Below are 24,240 nucleotides of genomic sequence, written 5' to 3' on the forward strand. Positions count from 1 at the left end.
CAAATTAAGTATATTGCTGCCTGAAATGTATACATCTAAGGAAAAGACAAGAAGGCAACAAATCAGAAGATTGTGGTCAGATGGTATCAGGCGGGCATCACTGGCAGAGATCTGTGATTGGAAGACAAGTTGTAGTTCAGGTTCTCAGCAAACGCTTCATAGACAAATTAGCAATCCAAGGCCAGGGGCAAAAGAGACAAAATTCATTACTGAAGCTGACTGAGAAGAACAATAATTCAGAGTTTTGTGAGCTGGTAATACTCTCTGCAAGTGACCGTTGGCATTCAGAGAGTTGTTACAAGTAGGAGCAAGATGGCGGCCGCCTTCATGTTGGATTCTCTGTTTGGACGTTCCGTCGCAGATCTAGCACAAAATACCGGAAGAAATAGCACTGCATTCAGGAATTTTTTCTTCTGGTAAAATGCCGGGCAGTGGGGAGGAAACCAAACACAGCCAATTATAGTTAATGAGGATCATTCGGCGTTGTTCAGTTCGATCATAAGATGGATCTGTTCAGCCAGGGGACTCCCCTTTCCTGCTCCCCTTCAATTCAATGAATGTCTGAGTGCTGCCTATGATTGGCTGAGCGCTGTGACCAATCACAGGCAGCGCTCATCTGTCATTCATTGAATGGCTAAGCACTGCCTGTGATTGGCTGAGCACTCAGCCAATTAGATGCAGCTCTTTCAGCCTAATGAAAGAACCTCAGAGCAGTGCAGGGAGAAGAAGCGGTTACACGTGACTGAGCCCCGGCAGCGGAGGAGAGGTGAGAATATATTTTTTACACCAGCTAGGTTTGATTTTTCAGGGAAGGGCTTATATTTAAAGCCCTTCCCCGAAAATCACTGTGGAGTTGCCTGTGTTCTGCATACCCTGCTCAGAGGGCTCAACTGGATTCCAGGTGAGCGCTCCGAGAAGACAGCAGCTGTATGCAGAAGATAGCGGTCCCGCTTGTCTTCTGCATACAGCGCGAGCCTTCATTTACACACTTATGCAAAGTGAACGCTCAAAACTGTCACTCAAACTGCCATCTGAGCGAATTTTGAGCGATCATCTTGCCATGTAAACGCACACAATTATGGCTCAAAAGATGTCTTTTGAGCGATAATCGTGTCTAAATAGGGTATTACATGGGTAGCCTAAGCATACCTTTCAGACAATCTATATGAACTACGTATATGTAAAGATAAGTGAACCAAATAGTTTCAAAGCAGCAATTAAAAGCACTTCTATGCTAAAACCGCCTAAAATGTAGCAGAGAACCTCTCCTATTCAATCACTAAGTTACAGCAGCCATTTGTAGCACATGTACATCAAAATTTAGTTAAAGAGTCAGCCAGACTTCTAGTAGTGCACAGCCCCTTCTCTATACATTCTCTGTGCCCCTCCCTACATTAAGATTAGGTGCACGCTGTCCGTAACTGTGAGAGACTTGGCACGACTTGCATCAGACAGCACATTGACAAGCATTTGCAGCACACTAGTTAGATACATAAATATCCTGTTCGTGACTGCCAAAATTATTGTAACGTGCAATATATATATATATATATATATATATATACACATATATATATATATATATATATATATATACACACACACACACACACACACACACACACACACAGACAAATATCCTGTTACATGGAGTGACAGGTATGAGTGGGGTTGTAGTTGTCAGTTCGTGACACCACCATTCCATACACCGGCATTCATATACGGTGCATTGTGATAGACATGATAATTATTTAGTATAAAATGTCTATCGCTATTTGTATATAACCCAAATGTATTTTGCTATTGTAATGACTTTTAGCTCAGGAGTTTAAAGGACACACACACAATCTAATCATAGTATTTGCTAGACAATGGATGTCTGATCTAATGTTAGTTAAGTACATAGAAGTTACACAAGTTGCACAACCAGCTTCTAAGAGTTAAGGGCCATAGTGTCGTGTATATCCTTATATCCTGTGTTTAATACTGAGTGTTTGTCTAGCCCCCTTCCACTCCTCATCCTGAAGCTAGGTAAACAATGAATCATCACTACACGGAGATGACTTCAGCTAGAGGACGAAGTCCATACCACCTCAACACTTGGAGGGGGTGGGCAGAGAGGTGGGGGATTCTGTATGATCCGACAAATGAGAATCTTATATGTTACTGATGTAATCTGTTGCACGCCCATTGAAGGGCGGTTGTCATGTGTTATAATAAAAGGCTTGAGCCTCTACACATTGTAGAGACTCTCCCAGTTTTAGACCAACATTGGTGTCTGATTCTGGTTCGATGATGTGTGCACACGATACTCAATTTGGAAGCGACAAAATACCCCAAAAGCCTGCTGGAGAAATCATAATCCAGATCAGTGGCGTCTCTGGGTGGACCGAGTTAAGAGATTTTGATTTCTTTCATTCTGGAAAAATACAGAGATCGGCGGATGGCACGCAGAACTCAGGGGCCCGAAAATCTACAGAACACGGTAAGATTGCTTTATGTAAATCTACCGATGTGATCTGGGTTCTGACTGCTTTTCTGCCTGTTCCTGATCCAGAGTGATAAATCAATGAAAGGCAGGTAATATAGTTCTTTCTTACTCGGAAAAGACCACCGTTTTAACCTGCTTAAGGGGTATTTTGTATGCTGTCTGTTATGTCTGAGACGGTTAAAAATTGTGTATACAAGACCAAGAGATAAATTCTGTGAGGGTTAATGTGTCGGGAGGGCGGACTCGGCTGTTTAAGTCTGAGGGAACACGCCAGTGACACGTGCTCCTAGGTAAAACTAGTGTGAGGTTAGGAAGATTTATGATACGTATACTTAACTTTATGATTGAGCGTGTTATGTTCTCATATGTGGAAAGGTATATACTGTGAAGTATAGTCGTGCTTTGTGACGGCTGATTTCTCCAGAATATTATTGAGGTTTTGGTCATTGAAAATAATCGTCAGTCTCTGTGTATAGCTAAAATGTCCTGTCTAGGACGTGTACAGGAAGTGCTCTTCGGGATTGCTAGTAGACCTTGGGTTGATATAAAGGTAGATGAGATATATACCTTGGGTTGATATAAAGGTGGATGAGATATATATATACCTTGAGCCGTTGTGGGTATTCTCCAGTAATCCCGTCTGTCTGGTATTATAGAAAGAATGTGCAGTGTTTATTGTTGGGGGGAGGGCTGCTGATAAGAGTGAGCTGAAAGCTTTTTCCAATTAACCCTTTCTGTTTACTTTGTCGTTCCCTGTGTTTTGTAGAATTAATGTGCATTATAATTCTGAGTGGGAAAGAGGTTATATGGAAAGGATTTGAAGAAAGCAGATTTTACAAGAGAAACAGTACTGTGTGCAGAAACTTTGAATAGAATAGAATAAGCAGGTAGCATAGAGTTGAGCAAAGTGAGCAAGGACAAAGGTCATAGAGCTTGTGATTTGGTTACTGAACAATGGGAAAGGATCAGGAAAAGTTGCAGAAAGAAATGCCAGGTTATAGACAGATAAGATAGATTGTAGAAAGTTTTCAGAAGATGAGCAGGAAGCCTAGCAGAAAGAAATGTGTTTTTAGATTGCTAGAAGGAGGTATAATGTAGTTAAGAGATTGAAGAGGGGAAAGCATGTAGGGGGGGTATGTGTATTGCTTATGAACAATGTAATGTCTTTGTGCTGACTGCGGCCCCTCCCTGTAATGGCGGCCGTGCTTGCAATGTTTACAATCCAACATAGTGTGACTCTGCAGTAAATGTAGTGAGGCCTGCCCCCACCCTGAAGTTACTTCCCCCCATGTGCTCACTTTCAGGGTGTGTGATGTTACTTCCGGTCCCTCCCCATCCGGGACAGGACCTGGCCCCGCCCCTTCCTCCTCCGGCGGCCATCTTGCCTCACCTGGAAGTGCTGCTACTCAGCAGCCATTTTGCCTCACCTGGGAGTGCTGCTGCCCCTGGCCCCGCCCGGTCCTCCGGCAGCCATTTTGCCTCACCTGGGAGATCTGTAGCCCCGCCCCTTTCTGCCTCTGGCGGCCATTTTGCTGCATTTGGGAGGCCTATATTTCCCAATGCCACAGTATCCAGTGCTAACCTCATGATTGTCTGAAGTAAGGTTTTGTTTGACCAGACTTTGTTACGCTCCAAGATGTGGCCACTTTGGATGTGTGATAAGTTCAGGGAAACAAACCTTTGTGGAGATGCAGCTTGGGACATAGTAGACGACTAAGCTGGTTTATAGTGCATGGAAGATTGGAGTTGATGCATGGGGGGCAGAGGCCGGGAATACATGACAGGGGACGCTCTCTCATGTTCCCAGGGGCTCTGTTTTCCACTGCCCGCTTCTCCAATGGATGCTCAGACAGATGATGTTATGGAAGGCTCCTACAGATGGAATAATTTCCCTATAGTCACCCAGCAAACTTTTTCATGCAATTTGGTGAAGTAATTTTACTTTTTATGTGAAGAAAGAGGGACTGAATTGCCCAGAGTAGGATGTTAATTCATCCGTATTCTTTAGTTTTTCTTTAAGTCTTTTGTATATTCTAGTGTCAGTTTACACTGAAGCTATAATTATATTCCGACAGGAGAGTAAAAGCTAAACGCTGGCCATACCCTGAAATACTATTACACTGGGTGACGTAAAATTTTACTTGTGTTGCGCCCCCTTGTGTTAAAAAATGCTAACTGCGACCTGAAATTAAAAAAAAAAAATTTTTTTAAGGAGATTTTCGCTCAGACTTCGCTGCATACAATGTCACCTTGACCTACAAAGTGCTTGTTTTTGTGCCTCTTGGTTTACTAGTTTGAACGCAATGACTCTTTTTCCATTGAGTATTGCGGTTCAAAAGGGGGGAGGCATAGGTGATCTGGGTCATAGATGATCTAGGTGTTGTAGATCAGCTATTGGGTTTGAAAAAAATAAATAAATGATTTTGTGCTACAAGATTCCGAGCCATGTGAAATAGAACATCAGAACGATTATTTAGTACTAATTCAGTAAGAAACTGCAGATATGCAAACAGTTATCAGAACCTCTGTTGATAATGCATATGTTGAGCTTTTTGCAGATGGTACCAGGGTGAGGACTGATGACTCCACATCGGATATGCAGTGGTCACACAACAAGATGTCCTAGAAGCAGGAGCTCTGCCTCCGCATGTCACAGTACAATAAGCGGAATGGAAGGCCCTCACTGAGGCGTGTAGAGTGGCGAGAGGTAAGACCGGCAATCCTTTACACTGACTCCTGGTATGCATTTGGCATAGCTCATGATTACGGCCCAATATGGAAGGCCAGACAGTTTTTTACCTTAGCAGGACAACCAATTGAGAATGGTGCAACGGTACAGAGTCGCATGGAGGCCCTACTTCTACCTGACAAAGTTGAGAGTTCGCACCGATTCCTACACTGGAGAGGCGAGAGACGACACCCTCGCTGACAGCGCAGCAAAGGCAGCGGCCCTCAAGCCGTGGAAGAAAGAAGAAAGGTACTGACAGCATGAGTCAGTGGTAAAAAAACTTTGGACATTGACAAAAATTTGGACTTTGATATGCTAAAGACTTTTACAGTTACCAGCCAGCAAGGAAGGAAAGAATAAATGGACTAATATGGGAGCAGCAGAAACAGGACAGCGTGTGGTGAACAGTCAACAGCACTTGCCCACCACAGTTCCTGTATCCCATGATGGCCCAGCTGATGGACGCAAAGACCCACCTAGTAAAGCAGTAATGACGACGACGCTTGAAAGAGGTTGGGCGACTTCTAGGTTCTCTGTAGCTGCTGCATCATTTGTCCGGTTTAGCATGATCTATGCCATGGGTAAGTCAGGGCAGAAGTAAATTTGCCACATCACACTTGCCGTGACCACTCTACCCATTTCAGGGATTGCAAATTGACTACGTTCAGCTCCCACTTGTTGGGAAGTATGACTACGTGCTTGTTGTTGTTGATGTTTTTGCAGGTTGGAGGCCGACCCTGTTACCAAGGTAAACAAGTAGGTAACCGCAAAGAAGCTCATGAACGAGGTAAACTGTGAATATGGGGTACCAGAGGTGATTCAGAGTCAGACAGAGGTATAAACTTCGCAGGTGAATGTAACATGTCATGTCTGCTCTGGGTGTATCCCAGGCCTTTTACATACTCTACCGTCTTTAGAGTAGTGGAAAGGTGGAGAGACGTAGTGGCACGCTAAAAAGTAAGATACTTAAAAATGACGCCACTTTGGAAAGACTGTCATCCAATAGCCTTATACAGTGTTAGATATGAACCCAGGGGGGATTATACATTATCTCCCTACGAGATTGTTTGGGCTAGCCCCAAGGCTAGGTCGTTACTATCCTCAGTGGTTACAATTACAATCTGATGTGTTGACTGAGTATGTGATTTCCGTTGTTAAAGAACTAACCAAAGCCTATGCACAGGTGTTCTCTTCCAGACTCAGAGGCAGACACTGGGACACATATCTTGCAGCCTGGGGATTGGGTGTGCGTCAAGAAGTTCCTCAGGAAACACCCTCTTGAGCCCCGATTTGATGGCCCCTACCAGGTGCTTCTGACTACTGCCACAGCTGTGAAACTAGCCGAAAGACTTACATGGATCCATGCTTCATACTGTAAGAAAGCTTCAGATCCGGGAGACCAGTCTTAGTTGTGCCAAAATCGTTACTCTGGTTAGGGCTAGTGAGAGAGGAAGGTGGCAACTGGAATCCTTAGTCGGAAGAATATGGGGGTATGGTTACCTTCTAGTATAACTCGTCCAATGCTCAAGTAGCTGCATATTCCTTCGACTATTGTACTGTGGTCCCGTGTCTAGGCGCAAGATCCCACCGCAGGCCAGATTTAGCTCAGTCCAGCTGGTTATATGACTTATATACCCGGGGAATACAATATATGTTTGCGCCACTGATAACGTCTGGGGAGAAGACTGCCGTTATTGGGGATTAGTGGGATGGAACGCAGGAACAGACTAGTCCTATAAACCGCGAAGTGCCTTAAATAAGAAAAATAAGAGCGGGAAATCCCTAATTAGTCGTATAACCCTCCTTGAGAATAATAAGGACAGCAGGTATTGGAAGGCTGAACTTAGTATGCTGCTTGGTTTTAATGCGGTTGTTACACTAACCATGGGAGATCCAAGCCCGGGGGACGGGGAGACTTATAGTCTGGGGACATACCGGTATGGGAGGATAGATCCCTTAGGGAAGTTTAAAATAAGGGATATGGTAGATGCAGCCGAATGGAAGCCTTCACTTAGTCCCGTGCCCATAATTAACCCCCTCCGCTGTAAGATAAAGACCTTGACGAACATGATGATCATAGCCGACCCTACCTTTTGAGGACACCTTGACAGTAGCGACTGGCTACTCTGACCAGAATCTCTGGTTGGAGTTGATGAGGTACAATGCTAACAGGAGCAACAAGTCTAACTGTTGCGTGTGCGGTAGTGCCCGACTACACTCGGGGATGGTCCCCCTAAATCTCCCTGTAGATGCTGAAGAGTGGTTTATTAGTCTCTTCACGAACATTTCCGCTAATTACACTGTCTGTGAGAAATGGAAGAAGGAATACTCTATAACTACTTAAGTGTTTTGCACCGGAGAGAGTATTACTGACTACCCTGGAAACTACACCTGCCAGGCAAATAGGCAGGGTGGAGGGAGATTTTTGGGGAACTCACCAACGGGTATTGCTCCTCCTACAGTATGATAGGAGGGGAATAGATGCAGAATCAGGTCCAGTCCTTAGGAGACGTTTACTGGCTTTGTGGAGACATGAGGTAGAGGACCCGCCTGGAGGGTAATTGGACAGGGGAGTGTGCCTTAGTAAAGCCCTTATGCTCCTCCACATCCTGTCAGACACCAACGTTTCCCTTGTTTGAAAAAGATGAAGAGCCAGTTCCGATAATGCCAACCACATGCGCTACCAAAGAAAAAGGAGAAATGTACTAGTACTGTGCCTGCCCCGATCTCCTAAGATGGATTGTCAGTGGAATTCCCATTTGCCTAGGGATAGTGCAGAAGACCTTAGGTTCCGGCGAGGGCACACCCTGTGGGGTGTTAACTTGTACAGATAGAGGGTATGGATGCCCGGAAATGAGCCCAGGGAATCCATGGCCTCCCTCTGAGGTGAGGTAGGGATCCCCCCCTCCTAGGAGTAGGGACTTACGGGCAGTGGGAAAACCCTGACGCAAGGGTGAGGCGACTTGGACGTGTTCACCATTAGGACTATCTCCAGGAGGGACATTGGTGTGGGTGAAGATTAGGGAGTCCCACACCGTGCGTACCTGTGCACGCTACTAGTATTGTAACATTATGCTAGAGCGAGAAGAGAGACCCCTGGTGGTAGTTTTGATCTACACGTGTACATTGACGTCATAGGATAACCAAGGGGGGTACCTGACAAGTTTTAAAAATTAGAGACCAAGTTAAAACTAGATTCGAGTCCATTTTCCTGATCATTATGGTAAATAAACGTTGACTGGATTAATTATGTTTATTATAATTAGCAGTGGTTTATAAATTATACTAGAGACGCCTTATAGGGACTAGTCGACCAATAGGACCTACCTCGACTATGACTTTTTTAAAAATAGAGTGACCTTAGATATGACTTTAGCTAAAAAGGGGAGTGTCTGAAAGATGATAGGGGAGACTTGTCATACCTACATCCTAGACGACACGTGACCCGCGGGTAAAGACGCAGTTGCTATTAAGAAGCTGACCACACTAACTAAAAAGAGCTAACTTTTGGGACCAGCACTCGCCATGGATGAGCGGGTGGTAAAGGATCCTGGCACAGACGGGCGTCGCTGTTGTATGTGAACTGATGGTTACCTTTTCTGTTCTAGTCTGCTGTGTTATCCCCTGTGTCAGAGAGACCTGTGAAACTGATGCTGGAAAAGCCGCTCCCACCATGAGTTTGCTGGATGCATCCCCAGAAGGAGTGGACAAGTCCTACACCCCCTTGAAGACCCTAAAACGAACCTTCAACGCGCTCCGGTTATAGGCTCATGCGCAGAAGACTGTGAAAATTAGATAACGAATTAGAGGATAGACATTTTAAGGGGGGATTGTGATAGACATGATAATTATTTAGTATAAAATGTCTATCGCTATTTGTATATAACCCAAATGTATTTTGCTATTGTAATGACTTTTAGCTCAGGAGTTTAAAGGACACACACACAATCTAATCATAGTATTTGCTAGACAATGGATGTCTGATCTAATGTTAGTTAAGTACATAGAAGTTACACAAGTTGTACAACCAGCTTCTAAGAGTTAAGGGCCATAGTGTCGTGTATATCCTTATATCCTGTGTTTAATACTGAGTGTTTGTCTAGCCCCCTTCCACTCCTCATCCTGAAGCTAGGTAAACAATGAATCATCACTACACGGAGATGACTTCAGCTAGAGGACGAAGTCCATACCACCTCAACACTTGGAGGGGGTGGGCAGAGAGGTGGGGGATTCTGTATGATCCGACAAATGAGAATCTTATATGTTACTGATGTAATCTGTTGCACGCCCATTGAAGGGCGGTTGTCATGTGTTATAATAAAAGGCTTGAGCCTCTACACATTGTAGAGACTCTCCCAGTTTTAGACCAACATTGGTGTCTGATTCTGGTTCGATGATGTGTGCACACGATACTCAATTTGGAAGCGACAAAATACCCCAAAAGCCTGCTGGAGAAATCATAATCCAGATCAGCATAAATAACACTGGACAAGTGTATAGTACCTCGGGCCCTCCAAAACGGTGGAGGCCTGGTAAAAACTTTACTAGTGACTCTTTAAACATGATACAACAGACTTCAGTATGCAGAGTTTACAGTGCAGGAAAATTAGTAAATATTCAGCAATACTTGACATGAAAGTCAATGGCTACAGAATGGCAGTAATGATCACCCCGCTCTCATAGACTTCAGCATGCATGGGTGTCAGTTAAAGGTGTACCACTATACGGGGATCCAGACTTCAGACGGCTGCATAGGAATCATAAACAGACTTAGTATTATCTTCAGAGGTTCGGTAGACTTCTGCACTGTTATTAGCTGTATAAACGTATAGTCACTTGAAGCGGTAGTTACTTACAAAAGGCTCTCTTGTGATGGGACTTTTGGGACGGGACATTTAGGCTCACTCCCATGCCCTTCACATACGGTTAAGCAGTCTCTCCTTCTCTTCCATCTTCAGCGACACAAGGGCTGAGGGTGCCCTCATGCGCCTCTGTGGTAGCAAACCCTCAGATGGTAGATGGGCGCTCCGCAGCAGCAAAGACAGAACTTGACTCTTGAACCCAATCACTCATACTTATAGATTCATCCACACCACGTCACATGACACTGCAAGATAGATACATACAACATGCAGCCAAGCTCACAGGCAATGGTTGTAAGGGAGTTAGCCCTTCAGACGCTGCAGCTGTGCAACACACATAAAGAAAATAGATATAACAGTTTTGCACAGTGCATCAACATAAGACAGACATGTATGACAATTATGGAGGGGTCCAGAATGATATTCTGGGACACTACATATTGGCCTGTCCTATTTGTTGCCCTTGAATTGGGCAGGAATGGGACACGCCAAGAGTTTTTTCATTTGGACTATCAGTGTATAGCATCATAGGCTTTAATGGAATTACACAGACAGCAAATGGCTCAAAATACATTAATGCGCACCTAGCCAATGCAGGACATCATCTATGGAAGCCTGGGAGAAAAAAGCTAGAAAACCATCTAGTTAGTAACATGAAGGACAGCTGCACATAGAGTTTAATGGAAAGAACTACAAACTCGCTGTGCTTTCCTGTGGATTTCAAATAAAATAAGCTTTAAATATTCCCGCTGATGCCCCATCTGCAGGACTCACACATAAAACACCGGCCTTGTATGAACACACGGGTGAGCTCAGAGAAGTATGTAAAGAAATGGCGCAAGGTACATACAAGTATGGACAAGTTACCAGGGATGTGGGGGTCGTGCACTACAGCAAGCAGAAAATACCAACTCAATGCACTGAGCTCCTGCCCCTCTCCGCCCTCTCTCTGCAGCTCGCCACTATTTGCAATGGGAGGGGACAGGTTAGAACTTAGCTCTGCCCCACCCCGTCCCCTCCCATTGCAAACAGTAGCGAGGGGCAGAGAGGGGGCGGGAGCTCAGTGCACTACTCCCGGCCCACCTCCTCCCCCTGCAGAGAGGGACAGCGTATATTGGCCGGGTGTGAAAATCCAGCCGATACATGCACGGTGAAATAAGCCCTTAGGGTCAGTTCAGGGTTTCCGTCTCTTCGTTCCGTTTTTGGAGAGAGAAACTGATTAAACAGAAAAAAAAATGGAACAAAGTAAACAAAACAAAAAACAAAACAGAAAGATTTATATTGTGTTGGGTTTCAGTTTTTTTGGACTGAAAAATAGCGCAGTCTGCATTATTTTTATTTTCAAAAATCGGAAACCTGACGGAATGGATGCAAAAGGAAACCTTTTGGTCTTTTGGTTTTTTTTAAACCCCAATGAAATCAATGGGTGAAAAAAAAAGGATCCTTTTTTTTTTCATGTTATTTCAGTTTCTCCGAAAACCCTGAACTGACCCTAACACAGGTATGAACGCAGCCTAATAAAGGCTTTTAACAACATAATCTCAAGTATACGTGTAGTAATATATAACAGCCAATTAGATCAAAGCCAACACGTATCGGAAGAAATTCCCAGCTCACAACTTGTGAATGACTATGAAAACCCCTGTATTGTAAGTTACTTTACTAGTACTACTACATAGCAGACAGCAGCTTTATAGTGAGTTATGCTTTAGATCCAAAGCCCGCTTTATTGCTTTCCTATGGTAACAGCACATGGGTGCATTTTGTAGCATTTAAGTAAATACACCTCTTCTAGATGGCCCAGAGCCCAGACATCCTGATGGAGTGTGTAAAATTCCACAACTAGTACGTGATGAGTGAAACCGGCCCGTCCTGTTTATGGGAAGCATAGTATACACACCGGTCTGGTGCATCATAAGCCCAAATGGCTCTTGTGCTAACAGCAGTCATCAATGATCACGTGAGCAGCGATTGATGGCAAAAATGTATCTGCAGGTTATACACCTCAACCATCAGTCACTCAGTCTGCAAATGAGGCATGGAAAAGGCCAGATCTTCAACTAAACTACTCGCATCCACAGCAGTTTCCCAACAGGACCGGGTCCTCCATTATTGGTAACCCAGATGGATATGTTCAAAGATACGAAATGCTACACAGAGATTGCTGAACAGTGGAAGCGTTCCACTCTCGCAGAGACCCGTGTCCTTGCAACGTATCCTGCTGGATCACCAATAATGGATGAGCAATTCACATTTGTAATCTACAGTGATTGTTGGCAATTATTTGAAAATGCAGGAGGAAATTTACTAAGTCCGGCATTTCCGACACCAGGTTTAGTATGACCTCCCTGGCACACAGTGTGCTTAATACATGAAGAGGCGCACACCTTCTCATGCATCCAGCGCACCCCAGCAGGTCCGTGCGTCAGATCTAACCTCGCGTACATCTATGCTGCAATTTATGCAAGTTTCTAGCATAAATTATACATAAATATGTTGGCCCAGGTGACCACGCCCCGTCCTGAAAGCCCCACTTATTTTCTGGAAAAACGTCAGGGCCAGCACAAAATGTGAAAAAGTTGCAAAATGTTGTGCAAATATCCCCTTCTGCAAGAATATGTGACTCTTTTACATCATTGTCTTTTACATGTCTCATTCGTAGACTTTGTTGTTATTTGTCCAGGGTAGCGAGTCCTGGGAAGTGGCTGGGATTGCAGGATCGTTTGACTTTGCTCAGGTGCATTATGTTACTTCTTTTGAATAACCATCAGTCACTTTCAGGGTGAGGATGAGCATCCTAAGAAACTGACCTATGTGTCTGAGATGGAGAAAATTAAATTGTGAGTCTGATGTAAATAGTGACAGATTTTGTACAGTACTGTAGAACATGTTGCTATAAAAGCAACAGGAACTACTTAAAGGAATGCAAAAACTCCCAATCGTAGATCAAGTGGCCCTTGAGGATGTGTGCGGTGACATGAGCAGCGAGTCATCTGGCAAGGAACAATTTAGGAAAGTACCAGCCCCCTTGGTAATGTGGGTAGCGCATCACTGATGAGGAAGGAACCCTGTATGAAGTGCCAACAGGCACCAACTTTCAGCGAGTATGGTCTGCTGCTTGGCAGAAGTGAGCAGGAGCCTCCTTGCAAGGCATAGACTGGGACCTGGGTATACAAGGTGACCAAAGAGCAGCAGCCCTATGTGGAACATCGCCCTGTATTGGGGAAGTTTATCTAGGGACCAGCACTGTCTAACTACACCACCACCCTGTCAAACAGAGTTTAGCTCAGGTGCAACAAGACAGAACAGGTGTAATGTAGCATTGTGCCCAACACAGACAGTGGTGCCAAGGTCCTCATTGTTGTCCACCCTTGCTACCATGCACTAACCCTCCGCTTAGGTCTATGTCAGAGAGAGAGGTTGGACTAACATTAGGGCTGCTTGAAATTGTGAGACAATGGAGAGTCTCTCTCTCCCCGAAAGGTGAAGGTGCAGTATCAACGGTTTATGGTCCTACGCTGCTTGAGAGACGATTCCCTAAACAGCCCATTGCTGATAGAGACTCAGCACTGTCCCTTTAACCCTAGATCACTAAACATATTACACTGTCACTACATATTGGTATCACAGACTTAGAAAATTAAGCTTCATTTTTTTTATTTAGCGTACTTATTAGTGAAAAAGTAACTTATATGTATGAAAGGACATGTATTAAACGTACCTAAAAACTATCACACTAAATAAGCTTATACCTTGTGTAGTGGCCCAGAGTTAGGGGTCCCCCCCAGCATCTCAGTATATATGTTTTATTGTATGTCCTGTGCACTGTCTTGTATGTGGAATGCATCAGATTTATGTGTATTGGATGTCTGCAGGCATGAATGGGTTAATGTCTATTCATGTCTAGTGCTGTTTGGAAATTGTATCGTTTTGTCAGTTCGTGGATTGGTTGTTGACCATGTGATGTATGTTGGATTTACGTGGTTGAATGAGAAGTCCAGACCGAGAATCAGAGAGAGAAGTCTGAGGAGAGAAGTGAGATAGGAGAGACAAGAGAGATAGAGAAGAATCACAAAGGTAGACATGGAGGTGGCAGAGAGGTGGTCTGCTGTTTCCGCTTGGACCCATCCTTCCCGAGATACTCCCCATAGTGACTAAACACCAAGCTTGCATGAGCCTGGGCCCGAGAAGAACTGCACTAGAACCGTGTGTGTCTGGAGAAAATAGAGAAATCGCCAAAGAGGGAGAAAGACAGTGAGTGACTGACAGGAGAGAGAGTTACCGGGAGAGTGAGTTCCTGCAGATAACTATGACTGTGGATGTACAAATACCCCGTGAATCCTCTCTGCGTCACCACTGTAAGAACTGCTTTATTGTTATTTGTTAACATCATTTCAGTTAACGGACACAACCGAACGTTCCCAGTTCTTGTTCAGAAAAGACACTCTGTGTGCGTGGACTATTTTATTCCACCTGAAAGATTCACCGCAGAGGATGGACCATTGATGTCACGAGTGACAAACAGGACTACAGGTAACCACGGTTACTAATTCGTGATCTTCCCCTGTTGATAATGAGATTGGGTCCCGAGCTACCCTTAGAGAGGAGACTGTAGAGCCCCGTGACATGGCATTGCTCTGCCCCGCTGTCTCTTCGGATGCTGCACCTGCAGTCATTGCAAACTGGAACAGTGTGTTCGCCAAAAATGGCTTTGCTGCAGGAGAGGCATGACAACGTCCCGTGCTTCTGGGATGGACAAAAATGCAAGAATTTTGCGTTTGTTTAGCTGTGCTTGAGAAGTACCCGCCACAACACATTCAATTTTTAAAATAGGTTTGATACTTGCTTTAATATCCCTCCTCAGAGTCACAGTAATCATGTAGGTCTGTAGTCTATAAGACTAATGTTTAGTGATCTAGGGTTAAAGGCCAAAGCCTCAGACACTTTTCCAGTGTGGCTGGTTTATTTTGTTGTTGGTGTTGTTAGCCATTTAGTTGTTCACGGCCCTTGGCGACCCTAAGGCCTCAGTCCCACGGGCGTTTTGATGCCCCAATTTTTGACCACATCAGTTATGCTTTCAAAAATTTGTGTTACCAAAGCAGGCGTCACAGTGGAAAAAACGCTGCTAGCAGCATTTACTCGCTCGAAAAAGAGCCTGCTGCGGCTGTGATAGCTGCGGTCACCTGTGGTCAATGGGGTCGGTGGTAGCTGCAGTGGCACCACTGACATACAGAGAACATCGCGATCCTCTGCTACAGCTGTGACAGCTGTGCCAGCGGATTTCTTCATCTCCGCGGGGAGTCCCATTGTCACAGTGTCTAGTGAAAATGGGACTCCCTGCGGAGATGAAGAAATCCTCTGCCACAGCTATCACAGCTGTCGCAGAAGAGAGCGATGTTCTCACATTTAATTCAATGGAGCCGGCAATACAGCCAGCTCCATTGAAAGCAATAGGCTGCTGGCAGGCGCTGCAGTGATTTTCGGTGAAGGGCTTAAAATATAAGCCCTTCCCTGAAAATCAATCCAAAAATGTGTAAAAAAAAAAAAATGTACACTACCGTTCAAAAGTTTGGGGTCACCCAAACAATTTTGTGTTTTCCATGAAAAGTCACACTTATTCACCACCATGCGTTGTGAAATGAATAGAAAATAGAGTCAAGACATTGACAAGGTTAAAAATAATGATTTGTATTTGAAATAACATTGTTTTTACATCAAACTTTGCTTTCATCAAAGAATCCTCCTTTTGCAGCAATTACAGCATTGCACACCTTTGACATTCTAGCTGTTAATTTGTTGAGGTAAGCTTGAGAAATTGCACCCCACGCTTCTAGAAGCATCTCCCACAAGTTGGATTGGTTGGATGGGCACTTCTGGCGTACCATACGGTCAAGCTGCTCCCACAACAGCTCAATGGGGTTCAGATCTGGTGACTGCGCTGGCCACTCCATTACCGATAGAATACCAGCTGCCTGCTTCTGCTGTAAATAGTTCTTGCACAATTTGGAGGTGTGTTTAGGGTCATTGTCCTGTTGTAGGATGAAATTGGTTCCAATCAAGCGCTGTCCACTGGGTATGGCATGGCGTTGCAAAATGGAGTGATAGCCTTCCTTATTCAGAATCCCTTTTACCCTGTACAAATCTCCCACCTTACCAGCACCAAAGCAACCCCAGACCATCACATTACCTCCACCATGCTTAACAGATGGCGTCAGGCATTCTTCCAGCATCTTTTCATTTGTTCTGCGTCTCACAAACGTTCTTCTTTGTGATCCAAACACCTCAAACTTGGATTCATCCGTCCACAACACTTTTTTCCAGTCTTCCTCTGTCCAATGTCTGTGTTCTTTTGCCCATCTTAATCTTTTTCTTTTATTGGCCAGTCTCAGATATGGCTTTTTCTTTGCCACTCTGCCCTGAAGCCCAAAATCCCACAGCCGCCTCTTCACTGTAGATGTTGACACTGGTGTTTTGCGGGTACTATTTAATGAAGATGCCAGTTGGGTACCTGTGAGGCGTCTGTTTCTCAAACTAGAGACTCTAATGTGCTTATCTTCTTGCTTAGTTGTGCAACGCGGCCTCCCACTTCTTTTTCTACTCTGGTTAGAGCCTGTTTGTGCTGTCCTCTGAAGGGAGTAGTACACACCGTTGTAGGAAATCTTCAATTTCTTAGCAATTTCTCGCATGGAATAGCATTCATTTCTAAGAACAAGAATAGACTGTCGAGTTTCAGATGAAAGTTCTCTTTTTCTGGCCATTTTGAGCGTTTAATTGACCCCACAAATGTGATGCTCCAGAAACTCAATCTGCTCACAGGAAGGTCAGTTTTGTAGCTTCTGTAACGAGCTAGACTGTTTTCAGATGTGTGAACATGATTGCACAAGGGTTTTCTAATCATCAATTAGCCTTCTGAGCCAATGAGCAAACACATTGTACCATTAGAACACTGGAGTGATAGCTGCTGGAAATGGGCCTCTATACACCTTTGTAGATATTGCACAAAAAACCAGACATTTGCAGCTAGAATAGTCATTTACCACATTAGCAATGTATAGAGTGCATTTGTTTAAAGTTAGGACTAGTTTAAAGTTATCTTCATTGAAAAGTACAGTGCTTTTCCTTCAAAAATAAGGACATTTCAATGTGACCCCAAACTTTTGAACGGTAGTGTATACTCGCCTCTCTGCAGCTGCCGGGGCCCAGCCGCGTCCAGCCAGCTCTTCTCCTGCACTGCTCTGAGTAGTATTCAGCAGGCAGGGATTTAAAATCCCCCTGCTGAAAGGGCTGCCTCTGATTGGCTGAACACTTTGACCAATCAGAGGCAGTGTTACATGCGTTTTGCGAACCGGTGTTCTATAATTTTCACCACATGCGTTTGTGCGCATGTAAAATTCGCACATGTGCCCGTTCTCAACCATTGGTTCTATTTAGATGCGGCCGGCAAATGCAACTGACAGACGGGTGTACAAACGCCTGTGTGACTGAGGCCAAAAGGAGAGCTCCCTCCATGTTTTTTGGTTTTGCACTGCTACTTTCAATTGTGCGATATCCATGCCAGTATCAGCTTTGACAGGATCAAGTTTATTTACTGTGTAGGATTTCAGTAGACCTGTACATAGTTAACCCTTCTGCCTTCTTGTTGTTCCCTTCAAATCTCTCCATGGCTATCCAAAAGAATCTCTTAGGCCGGAGTCACATCTGCGCTGGAACCCCTGTTCGGAGGGTCTGGCGCAAAATACAAGAAGAAATAGCGCTGCATGCAGCAGTTCGTCTCTCGGTAAAGTGCTGGGCTGCTGAGGGGAAACTGAACAGACCAATTATAGTCAATGGGGTCTGTTTGGTGCAGTTTGGTCAAAGGACGGACCTGGTTGGCCTGGGGATCCCATTTGCCTGCTCCCTGAACGGAACAGGAAACCGGAACTCCGGCAGCAGATGTGAAAGCAGCGTTAGGCCTCAAGTCCACGGGCGGGTCAGAGTCCATGCTGGGAATCCAACACAGAATCCGCCTGTGCCCGCAGCCGTTGAGCCCTGTGTATCTGTCTTGCAGGCTGTGGTATCCGCGCGGACCTTGCTACTTCCGGGTTCGCTATACTGTCCATGGTCCTCGCAGCTTGCCATCGGACATGCGCAGTAGTTTGTTTTTTTTTAATCTCCTGTTTTTCCACGGGATTCGGGGCCCGTCCGCAGTGGCAGCTGCGAATGGGCCGCAAATCGGATGGTTTCCATTGATTTCAATGGAAGCCGTCCGTGCGGGAACTGCACTGAATTGGAGCATGCTGTGATTTTTTTTCTGGACCAGAAGGTCCGCAAAATAGATCTGCATGCTTTAATTCTAGTGCGGATGCCCATGCTTCCCTATGGGCGGCTTGAACTGTGAATCATCTGCATGGCTGGTCAATTGCGCAATTCAAATCCGCCTGTGGATATTGGGGCTTATCTGTATAAAAATCATATCAATTGCTTTAAGTCAAGCAGAAGTCGCCACTAGTATTCGTGAATGTGCCTAATTATAAATAAAATACCTTTTCTGATGAGTAGTTGGATTAGCATTGTGCATTCCTAGTGGAGAACGCAGTAACTGGAAGCAGGGACGTTGCAGAATTCCTGCAACACTTCATTGTCTTTCTCTGGGAAACAAGGTCATGGGCATCCTTGCAACTGTTGCAAAAATAAAAGGTCTGGCCCAGTCAGATTTTTTGTAATGGCCATTAAGTCACCTGCGGCCTTGGTTCCTGTATGGGAAACATTGCAGTTATGTTACCGAAGTGCTGCGATGGTACTTGCAGGTGACCGTATATCGTCATGTGTCCGAAGTCTACAAGTCAGGCTGCGGTTGTGGACAAGCATCACAGCTGTTTATAGAAGACATTACTTGCATACCAAGGAAGCAGCAGGCACACATTGTAGATGCTTTGTTTATGTGGCAGACATATAATTATTGGAGATTTATGCTGCGTTCACCTCTACTGAGAACTAGTAGGAACCAGTTATTATAGGAGTAGTTTTTCTATGGAATGCATGAAAACATTGTTGCATTGGCTTACTCAGTGGGAGGGATATCTGTGGAGAACATCTCCTGGTCCGTTCCTGCCAGCAGCTCCGCCTTCATTCCACGTGCGCTCAGCACTTGCTCGCAGAACCTGCAGCGCAACACCGAGACCTGCTTCTCCTTAAATACGGACGCCATAAAGGACATGATGCTGCAAGTGCAAGAATGCCGTATTAGCATATACATTGCTGAATGTATCACCTGACATAATGGACGGGCTACAAACAGTAAATTCTCCAGCTGGAGTTAGTCTATTCTCATAAAAGGCGGCTAATGGCTATACTGGCGGAGTGTAAATGTCGCTCATATGTGCATTATTTACGTCTGTGTTCATTGAGTTTTTCCATCGGTGCAAAAATAGTGCAAGAAGACCCCAATGATGCCAGTGTTGCCAGAATCCACAAAAAACAGGGTGCACAAAAAAAACCAACAGTGCGTAGGAATCTTTTGTGGGCAAAGAAACTGAATGAAAACTCTACATTGATTTCAATGGCTTTTAAAGAACTACATTTTTTTCAGTTTGGGACTAGAGATGAGTGAGCGTATTGCCAGTACATGCCCGCTCGTCTCAAAAGATTTGGGGGCCGCCGCAGGGGAGAGCGGGGAGGAGATCTCTCTCCCCCCCCCCCCCCCTCCCCGCTCTCCCATGCTCACTCCCGCAACTCACCGCTCACCCCCGCCAGCCCTCGAATCTTTTGAGGCGAGCGGCCATGTACTTGAAAATGGCAATACTCGCCCGAGTAATTTGCCTTAGCGAGTATGCTCGCTCATCTCTATTTGGGACCTATCACACGTTCCCTGAAGGCGCAGCTTAATCTCCTATTCCATAGCCCACAATGTATACATGCAGATTTTTCTGCGTCTTTCGGTGCAGCTGGTAGAAATATTCCAGATGTGTGAAAGGTCCCTTAGAAATGAATGGAATGGAAGTAAACTGAAAGCATTGAGCTTTTCTGAAAGGTTATTGAAATCAATGGAAAAACCAGATGGAATGGAAGTAGAGATGAGCGAGCGTACCTTTTGCGAGTACCTGCCCGCTCGTCTCAAAAGATTCGGGTGCCGGCCGGGGAGAGCGGTGAGTTGCGGGAGTGAGCAGGGGGGAGCGGGGGGGGGGGGGAGTGAGAGAGACATCTCCCCCCCCCCCCGTTCCTCCCCGCTCTCCCCCGCCGGCACCCAAATCTTTTGAGATGAGCGGGCAGGTACTCGCATAAGGCACTACTCGCTCGAGTAGTTTGCCTTATCGAGTACGCTCGCTCAGCCCTAAATTGAAGCCTTTTGGGGTTTTTTAAACCTTGTTAAAATCAATGGGGAAAAAAAAAGTTTTAATTCAGTTTCTTGACTCAAAAACTGTACAGAGACGGAAAGGCCTAAAACACAAATGTAAACTGTTCCTAATAACACATTTCATAAAAATAGTTATTATGTCACCACATTTTAATTTTGGCGATGCAGCCGCATATGTGCTTATTTTTTGTGGCATAAGTCATTGTTTTAATAAATAATTTATATGTACCAGAAAACTATTCTATTTTCATTATTGAGTCACGCAGTGAAATAACAAGCAGACAGGGCGGACAGCGCTACCGTTACTGTATATAAACTGTCTCAATGGCACAGAGTATAAAAATTCAAACTAATTCCTCTACATCACTTTTGAGTGACACATGCCACTAATAATACTACAAATGTACTTCAGGATGACACTAGAAGAGTTGTTTTTTACATACTCTGTCACTGAGAAATTTGATACAGGGATAGACAACATTTTAACATTATATACTGTACAGCTTACAGGCATATGAACAAAGTATACACACAAATATACATACAGCATGACATATATAAAAAAAAATATATTTTTATAAATCACATTTAAAAAAAAAATAAACTAATTTTAGAAATGGATGGCAGCAACACATCTCTTCTTCTGTGAAGCCATGCTGTTGTGATGGGTGTAGGATGTGGTTTAGCATTGTATTACTGAAATAATGAAGGCTTTCCCTGAAAGAGACATTGTCTGGATGAAGTATATGTTGTCCTAAAACCTCAATATAATGATAATCATTGATAGTGCCATTTATGATGTGTAAGCTACCCATGCCATAGGCACTAATACAACCCCATACCATCAAAGTTGCAGAATTTTGAACAGTGCATTGATAACAAGCTGGGTGGATTCTCTCTTCTTGAGTCTGCAGAAAACTGAGTCCATGGTTTCCAAAAAGAATTCCATATTCTGTTTCATTTGACCACAGAACAATTTTTCATTTTGCTTCATCCTATTTGAAATGCGCTTTGGCCCAGAGAAGATGCTGGCAATTCTGGATTGTGTTCATATATGGCTTCTTCTTTCCATGATACAGCTTTAACCAGCATTTATGGATTGTACGGCGAACTGTGTTCACAGACAATAATTTCTGGAAATATTCCCGAGCCCATGCAGTGATTCGCATTACAAAATCATGTCTGTTTTTAATGCAGGGTCTGTAGATCTCAAGCATCCAATACTGACCCTCGCCCTTGTCCCTTGTGCACATGAATTTCTCCAGATTCTCTGGATCTTTTGATTATGTTATGTACTGTAGAAGGTGGGATATTCAGTCTTTGCAATTTTACATTGAGGAGTTCATTTTTTTTTTTAAATGAGTAAATGTCTCTTTTTCCCCTTCTGTTATTGTTCTATTGTCAATCAAAAATGGTTAGATGAGATTTCCAAATTATTGTATTCTTTCTTTACATTTTACAGTGTCCCAACTTTTTGGAAATGGCATATATATATTAATTAACTACACACACACACACCCTGTTTCCCTGAAAATAGGACTGATACCGAAAAAAATCCCTAGCATGATTTTTGAGGACGTTTAAAATATAAACTCTACTCCACAAACAAGCCCTAGTTACAGTTAATAAAAATAAGTCAATTTAAATAGTGTCCAGGCAGCTATACACGTAAAAAAGAAAAATACTTTGGAGCAAAAATTAATATAAACCACTGTCTTATTTTCGTGGAATCATGGTTATAATTTATATACACACACACCTTATTTTCAGGGTAGGTCTTATTTTCAGGGAAATAATATACACATATAACACACACATTTATTACACACACTTTGTACATCACAGTATATATACAATTTACACCCATACACACACTTTTTGTACATGTGGCTGGATCGCTGTGCTCAGATGGAAGGGGCTACTACCGTGTTTCCCCGAAAATAAGACAGTGTTTTATATTAATTTTTGATCAAAAAGGTTTAACTTTTTTACATGTATAGCTGCCTGGACATGATTTAAATTGACTTTTTTAATTAACTGTTAGCAGGGCTTAATTTTGGAGTAGGGCTTATATTTCAAGCATCCTCAAAAAGCCTGAAAAATCATTTTGCATCCTCAAAAATTCTGGAAAATCATGCTATGTCTTATTTTCAGAGTATGTCTTATTTTCAGGGAAACAGGGTACTTCCCAGGCAGCCATGGAGGGGTCTACTCCTCTTGTTCTATTCAGCTCCTAGCCAAGGGCTGTCACTCTACCGAGTGGGGCTGTCACTGACTACCGAGTGGGGCTGTCACTACTGATCGGTAGGAAGCTTCTGCTGATATTAGTTACACCCGCTGCACACTGGAGCATCTTCGGCCGTCCGCGGTCTGCTAATGCACGGACCGCCCATGGTTCCAGTATACACCTATAGGTCGGGCACATTAATGCACATGGATGTCCGTGTGAAACATTTATGCATGTTCTATTTCTCTCTGCGTCTCACATGAGAAACAGGACAGACCAATGCATGCCAATGTGCTCCTCCGCGTGAACTGAAGAGCTGTGCGCTGTGAGTTGTGCTCGAGCTGGCATACATGGGCAGTATGCACCCAGCCTTAGGATATGTTCACACAGGAAAATTCACCACGGAAAATTTCGGCATGAATTTCACCTCTAAAATCCACGCCACTATCTGCAGTTTTTCATGCGGATCAGTAAGCGTAATTTTGACACGGGAAATCTATTTTCCATGCGTTTCTGCATCAAGAAGTGACACAGCAAAATCCTCCATTTGAACAAGGCTTAAAGGAGTTCTATGAGATTAAAATACCGAGGACTTACCTATTCTAAGGATAAGTCATCAATATCGGGTCATTGAGGATCTGCCATTTGGGAGCTCGCTATTTAAATCATTAAAGTGATATTAAAGGCCCATTTAGAGACAACGATTATCGCTCAAAATCCACCTTTTAAGTGATAAGCGTTGTTTGTGTAAATGTGCCCATCTTTCCGTTTTCTGCCGAACGATGGATCTCAGTTCGGCATGAAATCCATCATTCAGCAGAACAGCTGATAAGAAGGACCGCAGGCTGTGCTCTGCCCAGGGAGAGCTGATAACAGCTGATTACATTGTCTCATCCGTCAGCCCCATGGCAGAACAAAGGGAATTTATTCAGAGAATAGCAGGTGGTCTGTTCCCTGAATACAGCTCCCAGTGGCTCACACGCTACTGATTGGTACTAATAGGCATTAGTACCAAGTAGTAGTTTATGCAAAAATGATAGTTTAAAAGCCATCTTTTGAGTGATAATCTTTGTGTCTAAATGAGCCTTAACACTTGGATGAGTACTGCGGCCACTTCAGTCAATACCAGGCACAGAGCCATACCATGTATAGTAGCTCTGCCAGGAGAGCAACTCAATCCCACTAGCTTGAATGAGACGGAGCTGCTCTTCGGCCATGTGACCAATGAATGTGACGTCACATGCCTGAGAAGATGCTGTGCTGCTCGCGCCGCAGACTGTTCAGAGAGGTGATTGGTTGGGGCTGAGAGTGGCAGACCTTCACCGATCGGTAATTGTTACATTAATAATTTAGTCCCAGAAAATCCCTTTAGTAGTTGTGAGATGCCAGCTTCAGAAATAACAGGGCACAGCCTGATCACTGAACGGGTATTCCCATCAGGGACTTTTATGGCAAACAAGTGCAGCGAGTTATGCTAATGGCCCAACTCTCATTGTTCTCTATGGGAGTTATGGAATTTGTTTGCCACCACCAGACCACCTCATTTGTAGCTTTGTTGCTTTGAGGTCTTTGAGTTCTGCTCCACTTACAAGTGTAAAT

The 24,240-nt window shown here is 44.1% G+C and overlaps 1 protein-coding gene across 2 annotated transcripts in view; it reads right to left on the reverse strand.

Moving 5' to 3' along the window:
- Window positions 1-24,240, reverse strand: part of FAM72A (family with sequence similarity 72 member A) — a 44,789-nt gene that overhangs the window by 8,261 nt on the left and 12,288 nt on the right. For both annotated transcript variants that reach the window (XM_066600188.1, XM_066600190.1), the window contains exon 2: window positions 19,126-19,281. In XM_066600188.1, coding sequence (XP_066456285.1) covers window positions 19,126-19,281 — 156 coding nt within the window. The remainder of the gene's footprint in view (window positions 1-19,125; window positions 19,282-24,240) is intronic.

The sequence above is a fragment of the Eleutherodactylus coqui genome, chromosome 4, assembly GCF_035609145.1.
Source record: "Eleutherodactylus coqui strain aEleCoq1 chromosome 4, aEleCoq1.hap1, whole genome shotgun sequence".
Taxonomy (NCBI): Eukaryota; Metazoa; Chordata; class Amphibia; order Anura; family Eleutherodactylidae; genus Eleutherodactylus; species Eleutherodactylus coqui.